At 44.8% G+C, this 18,291-nt stretch overlaps 1 protein-coding gene across 3 annotated transcripts in view; it reads right to left on the bottom strand.

Moving 5' to 3' along the window:
* The window catches only part of lekr1 (Leucine-, glutamate- and lysine-rich protein 1), a 72,731-nt gene that overhangs the window by 4,599 nt on the left and 49,841 nt on the right, over nucleotides 1–18,291 (bottom strand). For 2 of the 3 annotated variants that reach the window (XM_086215070.1, XM_086215068.1), the window contains 4 exons: nucleotides 11,695–11,763; nucleotides 9,287–9,490; nucleotides 1,980–2,055; nucleotides 72–191 (listed from right to left, as the gene is read on the bottom strand). In XM_086215070.1, coding sequence (XP_086071196.1) covers nucleotides 72–191; nucleotides 1,980–2,055; nucleotides 9,287–9,490; nucleotides 11,695–11,763 — 469 coding nt within the window. The remainder of the gene's footprint in view (nucleotides 1–71; nucleotides 192–1,979; nucleotides 2,056–9,286; nucleotides 9,491–11,694; nucleotides 11,764–18,291) is intronic. The other variant, XM_086215069.1, reaches the window with a different exon arrangement.

Here is an 18,291-nt window from a genome sequence, read left to right as displayed (position 1 = left end):
GGGACAGGAAAGCAGAAGAGAAGTGAACTGAAGGAAGTTAAAAATAAAAGCCTAGCAGTATTTTTTCTCACCTGGTGCTGAAGGTTGGTGGTTTCTCGCTGGTGCTGTAGGAGCAGGGACTGGCTCTTCTCCATCTGCTCCCTCAGGTGCAATGCAGTCTGGGATCTCTCCTTTTCCAGAGCAGCGGTCAACTACAACACCAAAGGGGAAAGTTACACAATAATGACAACAGTATCGCATCTTCTGTACTTTTGCCATTTAATGTGTGTCCTACATTTGTTCTTGCGCAAATAAAATAGGAGAACAAATGTGTCTTTTATGAAAACAAATATGTTGTAATTACTCTCTTGATGGTGCTGACAGATTGTTTGAGCTAAAATTGTGAGTTTGGAATTGCATGTGTGTATAATTCCTGCACCAGAGAAACATCGTTAGAACAAAGTTTTGTCATCACAGTGACAGCAGGGTAACTGGCCCGTTGTCATGACAACCAGCTGAACTTTGGGGGCCAAAGTCACATGTGATGTATTTTTTAGTCGGGCTTGGTCAAGGTCACGTTGCTGTTTTGGTTTTTTTTTTGTTTGTTTGTTTTTGTTTTTGTTTTTTTTCCCACAAGCAATGAGAGATCAGATAAGTGAATGTGGGATCAGTGCAACTGGGAATGTGTGTGTGTGTGTGTGTGTGTGTGTGTGTGTGTGTGTCTGTGTGTGTGTGTGTGTGTCTGTGCGTGCAAGTGTGCTGAAAAAAAATAGTGGATGTGGGTGTCAAAGAAAAAAAAATATTTGCGTGCGACTGTTTGAGTGTGAGTGTGTGTGTGTGTGTGTGTGTGTGTGTGTGTGTGTGTGTGTGTGAGCGCGCATTTGTGTGTTATGCTCGTTTGTGACACTGTATGAAAGATTGCGTGTGTTGGGTCAAATGAGAAAACACCACTTCCTCTTTGTTGCGTGGATGTACGTGTGAGGAGCATGGATGGTTTGAGTCTGTATATCCTCTGCAGTGCGTGTGAGTGTGTATGCACACAGCTGCTGGGTGTGTTTCAGAATTACACCAGAGTGACCACTTCCTTTCCATGGGTAGAAGCCCAAGTGAGTTCAGGAAGCCCAGAATGAACAATGACCTGTATGGATGTGCATGTGGGGTCCATCTCAGCGCCTGTAGCTGTCACTACAGCTTCGTCTGTCTGTGTCCACAAACTTCTGCGCACTTCTTATGTGTCTGGTTGCATTTGGCATCGAAGATTTTTGATGAATAAGTTGAATTTTGTGTAGTCATTCTAAACGATTGTATGTCATTCGTCTGTATTCTCCTTCTTTTTTTTCTTTTTTTTTGCTAAAATTCTATGCAGCAACATGAAAATAAAACCTCACCGGATGTTGTTGAAGTCAGTCAGTGCAAAACACACATCTAACCTACTAATAGGAGACAGATCTGTGTCTTTGTGTGTGTGAGTGTGCGAGTGTGTGTGTGTGTGTGTGAGAGAGAGAGAGAGAGTAACTATTTAGTTTATAGGGTGTCAAAGTCAAACAGACTGGTGGTCTTGGAGCCTCATAATCTTCTCCACATTGCGTGTGTCAGGATCTTCTCTATTTAACTCCTCTGCACTTTGACGCTCCACGCGTCTGTTTACTTCAAGTCAGTGAGATGAATGTAGATAAAAAACCTCTGTCACTATATATATATATATATATATATATATATATATATATATATATCTCATCTGGGATATATAACATGTGTCTCTTAGAACCCAAAGGTGTAGCAGGCATGATTTCTTTCTTTTACCAGAAAGTAGCAGCAGTGCAGAAGTGAGGAACGGCACAAATATTTGACATGAAAAACAAACACTGTTCAGTGGAGGTTACTGAGAAACAGATCTAGTAAAGTGGTTGAGTATATAAATATATAAAATATTTGTTGCTGTTGTTACTGCAATGACATAAAACTACTGGGTAGCAATATGTGGAAGTACACAAAATTACCTTGGAGGCCAGTTGCTGATTGTAGTCCTCCTCCATCTTGGCCACGGTGCTGCCATGAGCTTTCATCAATGTCTGCCTGAAAAAAGAACAAACACACAGCACAATTAAGGTGTTCATTGATTCATTGATTCATTGATTCATTGATTCATTCAGTGGTCTTTCTATCACATCACGTCATGTCCGTCAGCAGGATTACGTTAAACTACATGGCCAGTTTTCACCACACATGGTAGCGTTTAGGTGAGGGAAGGAGCTGTTACAGTGTGAGGCAGATTATTCACAGCGCCACCTGGTGGATGAAGGGTGTGAGGTTTCCCCCATAGCACCCCCCCACACACACACATACACACACACTAGTCTACTCCTTCATGCAGGACCCAATCATCATCACCTCGCTCTCTGAAATTGTACAACCCCCCCAGTAAAAATTCCCTGGGTTGTTATGGCGAAGGCAGACCGGCTCCATCTGGTTCTAAAACCGTTCCTACATGATTCCCACATGTTATTAGCTGCATTGGTCTCTGGAGTTCTACAAAGACCCGCAATGGACAAAAATCATCCAAAAATACACACTCAGAACCACACTCACAACACGCTAGAAATACCACGCGTGACACAAGCTGACGTGATAACGAAGCTAAAACGCTCTCTCACACTCTCTCTCACACACACACACACACACACACACACGCAGCTGCACACACAGCCACCACATGCATGTGAGATTGCATTATCACTTGTACGGTGCAGCACTTTGTGCAGCTGAATAGATTAGCAAGCCAACCTCACATCTCTCTATCTGTCACCGTCCAGAAAGCTCTGATAATATTTACTGGTGCTGCTTGTTGATGACCCTCGCAGGAAGTCGAATATTTAACAAGAACCCTCCCGGCAGCCAACAGAGGACGAGCGGAGGAATGAAAGGAGAGACTGAGTTGACACGACTGTAAAGAGTGAATTTCATTAATTTGATAATCCTCAATCAAATACCACAATAGCTGGTCTGGCTGATAAGATGGGAATCTCTGCGCAGACGAGCTGAGGAACTGATAATTTATTGTAAGTGTTGGCCAAAAAAAACGACTTTCAGAGCTCTCAGAGACTTTGAGCAGGATTCTGCTGAGATGAAAGCAAACATCACGTTGAAGAGAACACGGAAAGCAAAACTATGCAAACAAGTTCCTGAGCAAAGACATCGACACCCTCAGAAGGTGAAGTCGCTGAACTGGTGACTGTGGGGATTCCTCATAAACACCCTGAACATAGCTAACATGACAGCTAATTACCAACCTTAATTACACTGCCACTTACAGCCCGACAGGACTGCTGTTGGCCCACTGGACCAGGGACAGGGATTTATTGATGCTGACAGTAGGTGGCGCCATGGCCCTGAATAGATTTTGTCCCAGTTTCCGTTTTGTGTCGCATAATAAACACGTTAACCAGCAGCAACAGCGAACATGCTAGGGCCCTTGGGTGTTAGCCTTCTTGCTAGCACTCCCGCCTCCTCTGCTGAAGCTGCGGGGTTCCAGTCCAGTGATCGGGTGTTACATCCTCGAATCACACCCCCCCCCCCCCGCCCCCCTCATAATTTCACGGTATGTTAGAGTGAGTTTCAACAGTAGGACATTCTTAGACTAGTAAAAGTTCAGTTTTAGTGGAACGAATGTGAAAATAAGAAATATTCTTGCACATTTAAACATACTGACTGTAAATGAACCCCCCCCCCCCCCCAAACACACACACACACACACAGAATTTATCCTGGATTGTGCGCTTCAGTAAGGCCTTTTTAAATTTCCCCGTGTTAAAATCAAATCGCTGTGCATAAGAATATGCTTTTGTGTGTGTGTGTGTGTGTGTGTTTGTGTGTGTGTTTGTGTGTGTCAGTATAGCTTGTGTGTATCTTATAGTGGACTAGATGACCTTAAATATAATAAAGAGCAGCAGCTACATTCCATCTCTTCCTCGTCAGGGCAGACACAATATTATTCACTCCACTGGCTCTGGCTAATCACATCAGCCTACTCACCACACTCACTCACACACACACATACACACACACACACACACACACACCCACACACACAAACACACAGAGGAACAAAAATAGATGCAGACAGACAGCCATGCATGAATGCTTCCAAAAAGTTGCGAGTTTGATGCCAAGATCTGAATCCTAAAGCTCATTTAAATGCGTTCCAGACTGGTTAAAGGTCGGAGCGGTTACAGCTAAACTAGTAGATAAACACCTTGTTTATCATGTGGAACTTCGCATGACACGACTGAGATCTCCTAAGCTGAGACTTCGGGGGGTTTCGTCTTCACTGGTTACCAATCCCTGCGAGGGAGGATTTGTGGGTTTAATGAAGCTGAAGCTTTTCTTAAAAATCTACCAAATTGCTGCGTATCCCGTTTGTGTTTTTCTTTGTGCGCATTTTCTTTCTTGGGGTTTGCGTGCTCCACCGTCAGTTCTGACTCTGCTGGTGCGATAATCACAAAGTAGACCCCTATTAAGGTAGAACATCATCTTTCAGCTTGGGTGTGCACGTGTTTGTGTTAGCATGTGTGTCGGTGCGTGTGTGTCACCCCCCGGGGAGCGGGAGCGTGCAAATTCAGCCCTCAGAAGGAGGTCTGGGGGGATTACAGGGAGGAATGATGGGAAAATCTGGGAGCACTCTCTCATTCGCTCACACGCCAGGCTGCTTTTAAGGGCAGGCAAATGTGTGTATGTGTGTGTGTGTGTGTGTATGTGTGTGTGTGTGTGTGTGTGTGTGTGTGTGTGTGTGTGTGTGTGTGCGCGTGCGCAGCATGAGCGGCTGCTACCTCATCAAAAGGCACATTCCATTTTTCCGCTTTATGCTGATACAATCTTTGTGTGCACACGCAGACATGGAGAGCCACACCAGACGATGATGATGATGATGATGATTCTGTCTTTACAGTGAAACCCTTCATCAATTGTTTTCTGTTGTTGTGTATTAATCACCAATTATAATCAATGATTTTGCTCTGACATCCTCTCATACTTTTCGTTGTTGTTTTTCAGGAAATCTTCTCACAATCACCCACTCTTTCCAGACAGGAACCAACTGTCTTGTAAAAACTTCACAAATAAATTCCCAGCAAGAAAAATTTATGACAAGAGACTAAAAAGAACCACAATAAAAGTCAAAACCCAGACAAGGACGAAACAATATTTGCCATTTTGGAAAATGAGGAGAGAAGTAAAGGCGAAACACAATAAAAACAGCCTGGTGAACACAGCCCAGGGCTGTTGAGTCTTCTCTTTGTGTTCGTTAAACTAATTAAAGACTAAAGGCTCTTTCCATTGTGCACTGAGAGATTGATCTCTGGTAAATGAAGCAGGGAACCTGGCAGTAGGAGGCTACTACATCATTTACTCATCACTAATCCAATTAATGCTTAATTCCTCAGCTTGCATCATTCAAGTTGTGACTTTTGATTCTGTGACTTGTTCCTAACGGACAACAGCGAGTGAGTCGGTTACTTTCAGTACAAGTGAGTTATCCTTCAATCTGGCTGACCAGAAGCTGATGTTCTGGTTAGCCTGGCTGCTAACTGGAGGGAAACTGAAACATCTGGGGTGTCGATATCCATCCTGACAGGGCTGGACGTGAAAACCGAGTGTGAAAAATCCAATCAGTCACTTTGTTCACTGAGGCAGGGAGAAGGTTGGAAGGTCTTCATCGGGTCTAAGTCAAACAACCTGCATCAGGTCCAGTTAGGAATCAGACGCACTCGAGAGGACAGACAGACTTCCGGGGATCATCATTCCCTCCACTGCTCGAAACCACTTGAAACAAGTCCTCTCACTTCTAAAAGATGGATGAGGAGCTGCACTGATACTCCTGACCTCTCTTGACTTTTAAATCTTCTACTTTGCCACGGGCACTTTCACTCACTTACATTCTCCCTCTCTCTCTCTCTCTCTCTCTCTCTCTCTCGATTCAAACTTTGTGAGTAACACTGAAAGGAAAAACAAGCCCTCCTATTTTGTGTGTGTCCATTTATGTGATTGAAAAAAAACCCAGTTTAAGCATTGTAGGATAACCTTTGGTGTCGCGAAGGGAAGTCCTTGAATAATCATAATTATTCAACAAATTATCGGGATTCTACGGCTGGAATCTTCACGTGTGACAGTTCCCACACCGACAGCTCGGCGCGCCGACGGCACGAGTTTACGGAGGTCAATAATCGCTTCGCTCAAAAATGATGAACTGGTTTGAAAAACGTAGCCAGTGAGTATCACAGAAGCAGTTTACAGCCCAACTGCATGTGGTGCGAACCTCAAGTAATTTAAGAAGAGATTTTAAGCTTCTTTTTTGGTTGTAATGAACGCAGCGTTTATTTGACAGGTGTGCTGGATCTCTTTAGACGCCGCTGTTACGGCGGCGTACGGTCTGTTATGGTGTAACGTCATTTTTTCAAGGAAAATTAAAGGTGTTAAAGCCCAGTCGAACGAAACCAAACCTGTGCTCCTCACATGGAGGTGGTCTTCAGGAGGGGACATATCCGATCCTTCAGTAGGTCCAGACCTGCACTCAGGCTGGACTTTGGTGGGCGTCGGCTGAAAAAAGAGCTTTGTGCAGTGGCAGCGGCCTTTAATTCGATGATTAAAATCCAAGCAGTTCATCCACGGGAGCAGTTGAGCCAAATCTAAATTAATTCACTAAAGGAATTCCTAATATATCATTTTTGGAGGTCACAGTGACCTTGACATTTGATTGCAAAAATGTCTGATCGGTTCATCTCAGAGTTCAACTGAATATTTTCTGGAATATTCAACGAGGTGCCCTCCCAACTGACCGTTCCTACCAGACGTGGATAAATCATTCCAGAGTGAGTTTTCCGTGAGTTGCTCCAGGGAGGATCAAATCCGGTTGCTGTTGCGTTTGTGTTTTCCAGCTCTTCACTTTTATCACATCATCCATCATCGTCAGGAACTTTGAACTCTGTTTATTCTTGTTTTTATCAGACCATCGCAATGAAGACAGTGACATCATTATCACAGAGGTTCTTTTAATCAGAAACGACACGAATACATTTACGATCATTTTTTCCTCTGCTTATTAATTTTCTTTTATCGGCCGGGATGAGTCACTTAGCTTCAGGAGCAGCAACAGAGTTCATAGAGTAGTGAAGATGTGGCTCAGGCTTAACCCTGAACCATCAAGCTCAGACAGATCCAAGTACTGATCCTAGAACTGATCCCAGTCACCCTCCCCGCAGGGCGTTTGAGGTGCTTACCTGCCTACTTGCAGGTAAAGTTCAAAGTTTCCTTGAACCTTCAAGCACTAAAGTCGATGGGACCGGTGGCGTCTCGCTGCCATCCAGGGTTGTGAAGCTGGAACCATTGAAGCAATTATATTACTTAACTGTGAGGTGCAGAGACAAAGCTCCTCCTCCCTGTAGCTGAGGGAGCATTCAGATGTTTTCAAAGAGATGTTTGGAAGAGATCGCAGCAACAGCTGAGGACGAGTCACATGCACGCACACACACACACACCCATCCATCCATCCATTGTCTTCCGCTTATTCCTACGTTAAGGGTCACGGGGAGGGTGGAGCCTATCCCAGCGTCAACGGGTGAGAGGCGGGGTTCACCCTGGACAGGTCGCTAGTCCATCGCAGGGCCAACACAGAGAGACAAACAACCATTCACACTCACATTCACACCTACGGTCAATTTAGAGTATCAATCAGCCTCGTCCCCAAATTGATGTCTTTGGACTGTGGGAGGAAGCCGGAGTACCAGAGAGAACCCACGCAGACACGGGGAGAACATGTAGACTCACACAGAGAGATCCCGTGCCAGAACCGGGATTCGAACCCAGAACCTTCTTGCTGTGAGGTAACAGTGCTGACCACTGCACCACCGTGCAGCCACCCCCCCCCCCCCCCCCCCCCCCACACACACACACACACACACACACACACACACACACACACACACACACACACACACACACACACACACACACACACACACACACACACACACACACACACACACACACTTAATTCAAAATAATCTAGTGGAAAACTTTCCTTCCATCATAAAATCTGGTGTCTTTTTTCAACAGAAAACTCGCCCGAGGTCAAGAGGTCACGGTCTGGTCAGCCTGCCTGCTGGCATATTTATCAGGTAATTAGCGAGTTCCATGGTCTCTGTCCGGTGTCTCAGGAGCTCTAAACCATGTCACAACTGGCCCGTGAGTTTGAGTTGGACACCATGCTCCAGGGAAACACAGCTGACCCCCTGGAACAATCTGGAAAATGTGTCTTCGTAAGACTGAGTTCATATATACCTGTTTTCTGAGGATGCCACCTGTCCTCCTCTGAGCTCTGTCTGCTATGAACAGCAAACAGGACAGGGAGAGACATTTGTAGCTTCTTAGACAAAGTACTGACATGTACGAGGAGCTGTAGACGCGAGGTTAATGAGCAGTGTGAGCCATCCCCATGGCGAGAGGTAAGACCTTACATAAGAGACTGGGCTCGGATCCCAACTCTATTAGATCTACTCCCTGTGTACTCGCACAGAGGACATACTGTAGGCGCTTTGGACACACACACACACACACACACACACACACACACACACACACGCACACACACACACTCAGAGGATTGCTGACAGTACTCACCCCGTGTCCTCTCAAACACAAAAGCATTGTAAATATTTAACAGCAGAACAAAACAGTCGATTTCCTACGCAGGGATTTAAACAAGTCAGAGGACAGGAACGGATTCTGGCTCCATGCCTGCTTTGATTTCAAAGCCTATATGACATTATAATCTGATCTTCCTCCAAACAGGAGGTGGATTTCTGGGATTGTACCAAAGTACCTGCATGTACCTGAACAGTCAACAGCCTTAAAGTCTGAATCACCGGATCATTCGTAACTCTTGCCAGTTAGCGAGCGTAGCTCTTTCCCAGTATTTGCTGTGACGTTACCAGCATTTCATGACTGTGCAATTATCACGATCATGATATTACTATGATTTCTACAGGAAATTGATTAAAACCTCACACTGAAGGTACATTAAAGGGAGTGGTCACCAAGAAATGGGAATTCATTTCCATACACATAATTTTTGGGGATATTACTTCATTACTTTTCCTGTGAAAATAATTTATTTTGACCAAAATTTTAGTTTGGATTCGATGGTCTAATTACGATGTTGTCAGTTGATAAGAAACATTAAAAAAAAAACTGATCACAATATTTGCGAATGGAGAAGAAGAGTTGTGAGGCGCTTCAATCAGGGAGGGAACTCAACCTTTCTCTCCTCAGCTCTGCTGCTTCCTGACGGACGCGCTCCAAATCTCCCCCCAGCCTTGCCACTTCCTCTTCAGCTGCATGGTGCTTCCGGTTCATTTGTTGCTCTTGGAGTTGCCATGACGACAGCTTCTCCTGTGTGTTGTCATACCTTTGTTGGCATGACAACAACCTCTTCTGTTTCTCCTCCAACTCCTCCTTTAACCTGTCAGAGAGATATGGCACATGTTCAAACACCAAAACATTCTACGGAACATCTTCATCATCTGCATATATGTTGGTACATGTGTGGACACGCTAGAGCTGTGAGAGCAGTGTAACCCCCCCGCCACACACACACACACACACACACACACACACACACACACACACACACACCCTACCCCCACAAACACATTCAGACATGCTGGGTGAATGTAAGTCTGTTACATAACAGGGAAGCTGCTTTTTTCCCCAACATTATCAGGGTCATTGGCACACGGACACACGCGTGCACACACACACACACACACACACACACACACACACACACACACACACACACACACACAGAGTATAAAAACTGTAAACAGTGTTAACAGAGAGACATGTTTTCTCAGCTCATCACTAGACGTGACGTGAACTGGCTACTTCTGGCTAGCTCGCTGCTAATGAGCAATCCTTTCATCGCAGGCTCCTTCTGACTTTACTCTTGTTATCAGACCAAATTAATCAAATTCTGAGAGTGGAATGTATCGATTAGTGGGATGTTTTGAGATTTCTCCACCTTTTTTTCCCAGACAGAATTATAGGTAATTACCGAGTAAGCTACTTGTGGTTTAAATTATTCAATTTCAGACATTCTGGAATTGATCTCCTTTAAGGTGGTAAACAAGTCACGTTGTATATGTGTGTGTGTGTATGTGTGTGTATGTGTGTGTGAGTGTGTGAGATACTCTGAAAAATGTGTCCACCATTGTTCAACTGTACACGAAGCAACGGTGTAGCCAGCTACGACTGGTTAGCCAGTTACAGCTGGTTAGCCCTCCGTGAACTTGAAAGTCAATGCATACTCAACTCAGACTCCTTTTTCAGCCGCTTGTTTGACAATGTAAACCTCAATGGAAAAGTTTGTATGGAGCTTCAATGCATCACGCGGTGGATGGGGGACAGACATAAAACTTTTTTGTAAAAACATGCTCTCTGGACGCAAAATCAGTCCAGACCCCTGAGAGGAGGATGAACTGTTTTAACATGAGAAATTACAGGAATTTGGGGTTAAAAACATTTTTTTCAGACACATATTTGGCACCTCTGACCTCAGGATAAAAACTAAGAACATGTATAATTCACTTCAACAAACTCACCAACGGCAGCATGCAGCTGTTCAGTGCTCTCACAGACGTATGAGGACAAACTCCAAAGAAAACCACCAAAAATCAATGTCAAACCATTTGAACAACATCAGCTGAAGCGTTCAGAAACCTTTGACTTAAGTCTCTCAACAACAAGATTACAGCTGTTTATCGATTCTGCGGGAGAAACTTTGTGACCAAGTATATTTATCATATCTCGACACCTACAGCCTCCAATCTTAAACAATTTTGTTGAAATTGTTAGATTTTCCTCTCAGCTATAGGGGGTGCTACACGTCCTGTGAACCGGCCTGCACGCTGTCCCGGTGGAGTGCTATCATATGTTGATCTGTATAGGAGCCAGAGGGTGAGATCAGAGACTGCTGTGTGGGAAGGGAAATAAATCGACAGTGTAATTGAACACACCAGGCAGCCAGTGGCTTAGAAAAAGAATAGCAGCAAATACCATGTGAAAAAATACACACCCCACGTACATCTAACGCCTGTGAGGAAAGATGAGAGGCTCTGTGTGCTTTCACGTCCATTTGTGTGTGTATGCGTGTGGTTTGGGTGGGCACAGACACACACACACACACACACACACACACACACACACACACACACACACACACACCTCTGACTGCATATTAGTGTGATGCACTCCAACAGACTTGCCACTACGCTCCTGCACGCATGCATCTGTGCACGCATAAGTGTGTGTGTGTACGTGTGTGAAACATGACTCTACGCCAACTAAGAAGTGCTTCCATCTGTTGCGCCAGCCTCACACAAGACTCTCTGCTGTGTCACTGGCACTTTATAGAGCCTAAGATCTGCTCAAATGATCCAAGAGCGGATCTCAGCTGACACTAATATCCCCTCCTCTGTCTGGAAGGAAGGAGATGGGGAAGAACGATGGAGCAGAGGAAGAGGATGATTTGGAGGAAAATGAGAGGGATGGGTGCAGAGATTGTGGGAAAGCAGAGGAGAGGGCTGGGAATTGATCAGCTGTGATAACACAATCATAATAAAAAAAAGGACAAGTGACACGCCGGGACAGAAGACGAGGGTGTACCTGAGCAGTTTTTCCTCCTCTGAGTTTCTTTGTCGCTGCAGCTGCTCCTCGCTCTGTCTCCTCTGCTCCCTGGAGACACAAACTGATCTGCCTCAGTTCTTTTATCATTTAGTGGGGTCAGTAAACCAAAGTAGACTAAAAAAATCTGCTTCCTAACAGATAATCCACATTAATTTTTACAGATTGCCACTGAACTGTAGCATTTCATGCAGGCTCTGACTGCGAGGCAGGGCATGTTTTCACTTTTGTAGGGGTCATTGAAAAGTACTCCAGCAAAAATACCCAAATCCTACCGCTGTTTCTCTGTGAGTATACTCCTACGCTTGAATCTCCATCAGGAAGGAGCAACTCAACAATGAATTCTCCCACCGGGATCATCAGAAGTTCAAGACTCTGAGTGTTTCTACGAGCTGTTTTTCTACAGTGATGCACAATATGCTTTGTGCATGTGTGTTTTGAGATGACCCCCCCGCTCCGCGCACAGCTGCTGCCTCGCTCCTGAGAAAGTAAATTGGAAAACAGTTTTAATTCTAATTCTGCGTGCAGTGACAATATGTGGTATTCCTGCCTTCTGTGCGCACGCACACACGCACACACACACACGCACACACACAGACTTCACTCTTACCCTCCTAACAATGTTGGCTTCTCACCCTAATCCCCTCTCTGGCGGCATGATCAGTTAATGTGTGTGTGTGTGTGTGTGTGTGTGTGTGTGTGTGTGTGTGTGTGTGTGTGTGTCTGCCACTGGCTGTCTAGCCCTGTGACCTTGCAGCCACACGCAATGAGGATACAGAGTGAGAGGGCTCGCACGTCGGAGTTTTCACTGCCGATCTTCAACAAATATTTCTGACGTGGAACCTCACCCAAAAAGAGACCACTCACGGTGAGCTTTTTAACGAGACAATTCATTTTCTCCAGAGAGGATGAGGTGATCAGCCACAAGTTAGCAAGTTAGCAGACTGTGAAGCCCTGGGGTTTGTAAATCAACCTATTCGACATCTCAGAGAGAAGGACTTCACTGCCCACAATCCTGTAGCGGTGCCACTTTTGCTCTCAATCAAATACGCCCAGGTGACTTTTAGTCTGGGAGATATTTGGTGGGTTAAAACTCTTCCTGAATCTTAAATTGCAAAAGTCCTGGACTCCAAAGTGGGCAGGGACTGTTGAGCTCTGATGCATGTTGGAGAGTCACATGTGGCTGGAGCTGAATATGATTTATCGTCTTATACTGCCAGTGTGTTCTATAATTATGTTTACAGGGATGTTTCTAATAGCAGTACCTTCGTTTTTCATCATTTAACAACAGAATTTAGTCTTTATTTCTGTGTCATCCCACTTGGACCGCAAAAGTAGGATGGACTAAGACTAAAGAGTTCCACAAAGTAAGCGGAGAAAAAAGAGTAAAAAGAAACACGAACCACAAAACAGAACAATCCAAGAAGAAATGTGGACCTAAACAACCATCACGTGTTTACAGATATATAATCTGGCAGGAGCTGAGGGGCTCGGAGGGGCTGTGTAAAGATCCTCACTTCCTGTGTCGAGCGAGATACTGAACCCCTAATTACTCCTGATGAGCTGTTGGCACCTTGCAAGGCAGCTTCCACCCTCAATGCGCGAGTGAATGAGGCAGTATTGTAAAGTACTTTGAGTACTGCTGCGCTATATAAATACATTTACAGTCCATTTATGATTTATCTGCTAGCTCTACAGATCTAAACGTGAAAGACAGAAATAGACGCCGATAGAAGCAATCACAGTCGTCTGGCAGACGTTATCAGCTCCTCTCATCACACATCTGCGCTCCGTATGTCAGGAGACAGAATCAATACCAAGCTTTTTATTTGAAGTAAACTACTAACTTCTCCTCTGGCCTGCAGAGCCTTGTGCTGACCCGACATATAAAGACTATACAGCGTAGGAACAACTATCATGCACCATTAATTGTTATTAGAAGAGAAGAAAAATGGTTATCTTAAATATCTTGTGAGCCTGTATTCAAATCATGTCATGACAAACCTATTTGAAGCTGAAGGTTGGCTAATATTCAGGGGGACGGGCTGTGTGTGTCATGAGATCCAGGAGAGGTTGAGAATGAGTCACATTTGAAATGAGTTCAAGTTTGAAATCTTTATCTCTCTCTCGCTCTTTTTTTTCGCAGCTGCTGGTGATTCAGAGCCTCTGAGGCCTCCTACATTCTACCTGCTCCCCACTTGTCCATCGTCTCTCTTTCTCTCCCCTCTTTTATGTCTTCAGAGGTCAGAGAAGACATGATGAGAATTTAAATGCGGGGTTCAAAGTGCAGTCAAGTGCACAGCGCGCTAAAGGAGCGGTGCAGCAGTATTTCTGTGGCTGCAGGCGTACGGTGTACCCAGAGAGCACATGGAAACAAGGTGAGATCAGGAAGAATCTATCATCATATATTATCGGTGGGTGTGTTCAGGGTAGCACTCGATGGCATGAGGGCTCCCGAGGGGTTTCTGTAATACCTTGTGATGTTCCATGAAATTGAATTAAGCGAGTGTGTTCAATGTGACCTTAGGACATCACCGTCTCCAGCACTCGTGATGACTTGCACTGAATAAATTGTGAAGAAGAAGAAGAAGAAAAAAAGAGATCCAGCAGTGTGATGTATTTCAGAGAAAAGACGTTTGCTGGTTGCACAAGATTTAATCAAGGTAAACACAGTGGATCTGACAGCACACGTCACTCAAATTACAGCCTGCAGATGGAACACATACCTGCAGCCTTCAGCTGGCCGTAAAAAAGACTTAATCAGCTGTTGTGGGTGACAGACGCATATAAGAATCAAACATTAATCTTCTCTCTGTCTTCTCAGCCATAATCAGAATGGAGAAAGAAAAATTCAGTGTAATTAGACGTGTCAGGGAAGTGTCACGAGAGCGAGGCAGATAAGCTAAATGTGTACGTGAGCATCTGCAGATGAAAGCGAGGGAAAGGATGCTGAACAGGCGACCGAACATCTGCACACTGAAACTGTAACGCAGCAGAGACAGATGGCTCTTACGCCGTACGCGGCGAGGTTTAGCCAACATAAACGTCTCTGCATTTCAGGAAAATATCAATTAATGTGTGACACGTGGTCACATGATGATATACGCCCAGAGACTGAGACAGACGAGGGGAGAGTTTTCTGGGATCTGAGAAAGAAAAACACTTCCTCTTTCCTGAAGGGCTGTGACTGATTTTATCTAACATGAGGTAAACAGAGGACCGAAGTGAGGGAGGGTGCATGTGTGTGTGTGTGTGTGTGTGTGTGTGTGTGTGTGTGAGTGTGTGTTTAAAATATGAACACAGTCCCTGAATACACCCTGGCATTAATAATGCTCCATGATTTATCAATTGTGATGTCAGCCTGTGCGGTTTTATATCATAATGTTTAATCAATAACAAATAAAGCAAAAATTGCATTATTTTTGTCACATATATTTTCTGTTATGATATCTATTTAATCAAATTAGCTTGACAGCAGTGCTGCACCAACGGTTTTGTGTTTTTATGCTCGTACTACGGAAGAGACTTTGTTTTGAACCTTGACATGTTGGACATGACAACTTCCTGCATTCTTCCTCACAGGAGTCACATGACGTTACCGTGACCTCCAACCTCAGATTGTGTGTTTCTCCATCTTTCTTGTCAGCAACACCACAGTTGGTCACCTTGCTGTTGTCACTTGTTCTTTCAGCATTTTCTATTATTCTGATTTTCCTGCTTTTGTATTTATTATGGATTATAAACTATTTTGGTTATCATGGCATCGGTATTATGTTGAGTTAATGTAGAGATTGTGAGATTGAAGTATATTGTTTTACTATGTACAGCGTTTTTTAGTCATAAAAAAAACAAATATTCAGGTGTATTCCACCACTGGACTAGAATTCAGTTAGTAGTTTATGATAATTTTCTTGATGCCTGCGCAAGTAAACTCATGATAACATTTGCTTCTCATCACAATATGCTACACAATAATTGCCATATGAACCAAACTGTGCAAAAACTGCCGGGGATCCATAGAGTCTGACAACAGTAACATAGGCGCACGCGCGCGCACACACACACACGCACACACACCTACATACATACACATGGGCAGGAGTGCATCAGCCTTATGAAAACAAGCTGTAGCACATCAATCATGCTCTCTCTCTCTCTCGACCGTCATTCCTTCCGTCATCTCTTTCATCTCTCGCTTGCTCTGTGCATCCATCCTGTCTTTCATCTATCCCCCTCTTCCTGCGAATATCCATCCTTTCAACGTGGCCTGTGTTGGATGATCTGTGTCATTCTTCATCCTCTGATGAAAGAGTGAGCTCCTTGTTGCCTGCCAATCAGAATACAGCAGGAAGTTTGCCGACACCGTCCACGTACATGTCACCCAGGCATTAGAGCAGCAGCGCGAGCTCTGATCCTCAGACAAACGCTGTCAAAGTGGCCGCGGGCAAAGTTCACAGCTGCCCATCAATGCTGAAACTGTTCATTTGCCAACTTAAGGTGACACCATGTCAGTCAGGAGGCTAAGTCAGTCGCAGCTAATCTGCATGCAAGAATTCAGCCACTAAAAGCAGGAAAAAAAGCTCTAAACTAGTGTGTCGCTATGAGTGTGATAGCGAGTGCGTAAGCAGTCACGACAAAACAAGCTGCCCTTGAGTGTGTCTCTGGCATGCTGATCACATTGCATGCTAGGATCAGAGGGATTCCACAGCCGCTCGTTGTCCTCACAGTGCCCCTGAAATATGTGTGCATGTGTGTGTTTCCAAGGCAATAGGGCTGGCGCCACAGAAATGCAACAGGTGCAAAACACTGATGTTTGATGGTAGTCAGGGGTCAAAGGTTAGGCAGTTGTCATAGTAACACATCTTGCACATACACAAACTGGTACTTTTTGTTCTACGATCTTCAGAGAGAATCAAAGGCTTTGGAAGCCCCGGAGCTGATATGATGCATAGTGAGGCTGACAGGATACAGATTGTTCACAAACAGACACACACAGACAGACAGACACACACACACGCACACACACACACACACACACACACACACACACACACACACACACACACACACACACACACACACACAGTGAGGAAGAGGGTGTCTCAACAAGCAACCAATCAGCATTAGCCGGACAGTGAAAGCAGGGTTATCCGATCAACTCAGACATCCCATCTGGACCTCAGACGAGAGTCTAGACCTCGCATGACTGTCTGCCACGCACGGGCCACAGACAGAGAACCGCCTCCACCGACGAGGTGACGGTTTCACCTGTTCACTTGTGTGCCTGACTGTCAGCAGGATCGCCCAAAAAACAATCAGCTTTCATGAAACTTGGCAGGAAAGCAAGAAGCAGAATTTTACAGGAAGCATGAAATTGTTTTTTTGGAGCCCAAGTGCGCTCAACATGGATCAGCGAAAGGAGCCGCAAGATGGAGATCACCCCGGCACGACTGTGATCGGTTTACCGCAAAGCTTTTACTTCTGTTGAGGTGGTCATGTTTTTGGTGGTCTTTGTCTCTCAGCTGTATTACGCAAAAACTACAAGGCCGGTTGAGTTTACCTTGCGCCCTGTGAGTGGTTTCTAGTTGGGCTTTGACACAATCGCAGTTACAGAAATACAGCTTTGCATCACCTTCCACTAAGACACAAGTCAGACCAAACTCATCAGGAAAAGTACGTGAAACCACAAAAAAACTACCTCTTCAGTATGGCCCCAGGGACAGGAGGAGGCGGGGTCACAGTCACAGCACCGGCTACCAGAGTTGGTAGGATTGAACAAACAGAATATACTTCTCTATTTTGACCTCACAGCACAATAATATACACATCAGAACAACACGCCAACAAGAATGTGTGCATTGATGTGTACAGCACCTAGCGGGTAAGCCAGACTGGAAGATGCTGTGCAGAGAGAAGGGGGGGGGGGAGATCCTGAGACCGATATAAGATCCTTAACCCTCCCCTTTACACCCACACACACACACACACACACACACACTCCTTATCATGCAATAAAGCCTCAGACTTGAGCACCCACCCACTCCTCCTCCTCCTCCTTCACATACACCTCATCATGCAACATGGCCCTAAGGCTGATTCTCCCCATAGCATATGTCCATATGTCTGGGCGGGTCGCGTGGGACTACAAACATCCCCTCCATCCTCTCTGTCTCAAGTCTGATCCCTATATTGGATGTACAAACACATTCCTCAGACACACACACACACACACGAACACGCTGTGGTATGTAGCATTGGTGAGGTAGGGCAGAAGACAATACACGCGGTGTTTATGGTAACAGGAATGTCTCTACAATCTTTTCCAGGAACAAAAAATGCAAAATGGACTTACAATTTTGATATTCTATGACATCATCCATTCATTTTTAATTTTATTCAAATCTATCCAAGCCCATTAAATCTCTTCCCTCACTTGTGGCGTTGCAGATGTAGTAAAAATATTGAGATACACGGATAACAAGCTTGTGTCGCACACGGTACAAAAGTAAACGTGTCATGTGACAGGCGCCCTACACGTGGACATGTCTGCATAGGAGCATACACATGCAAAATGTCACG

Source organism: Aulostomus chinensis, chromosome 10 (assembly GCF_037954235.1).
Source record: "Aulostomus chinensis isolate RoL2024-O1b breed Wild chromosome 10, RoL_Achi_v1.0, whole genome shotgun sequence".
NCBI lineage: Eukaryota > Metazoa > Chordata > Actinopteri > Syngnathiformes > Aulostomidae > Aulostomus > Aulostomus chinensis.
The sequence above is the reverse complement of the archived record's forward strand: the minus strand, read 5'-3'. Positions and strand labels throughout refer to the sequence as shown.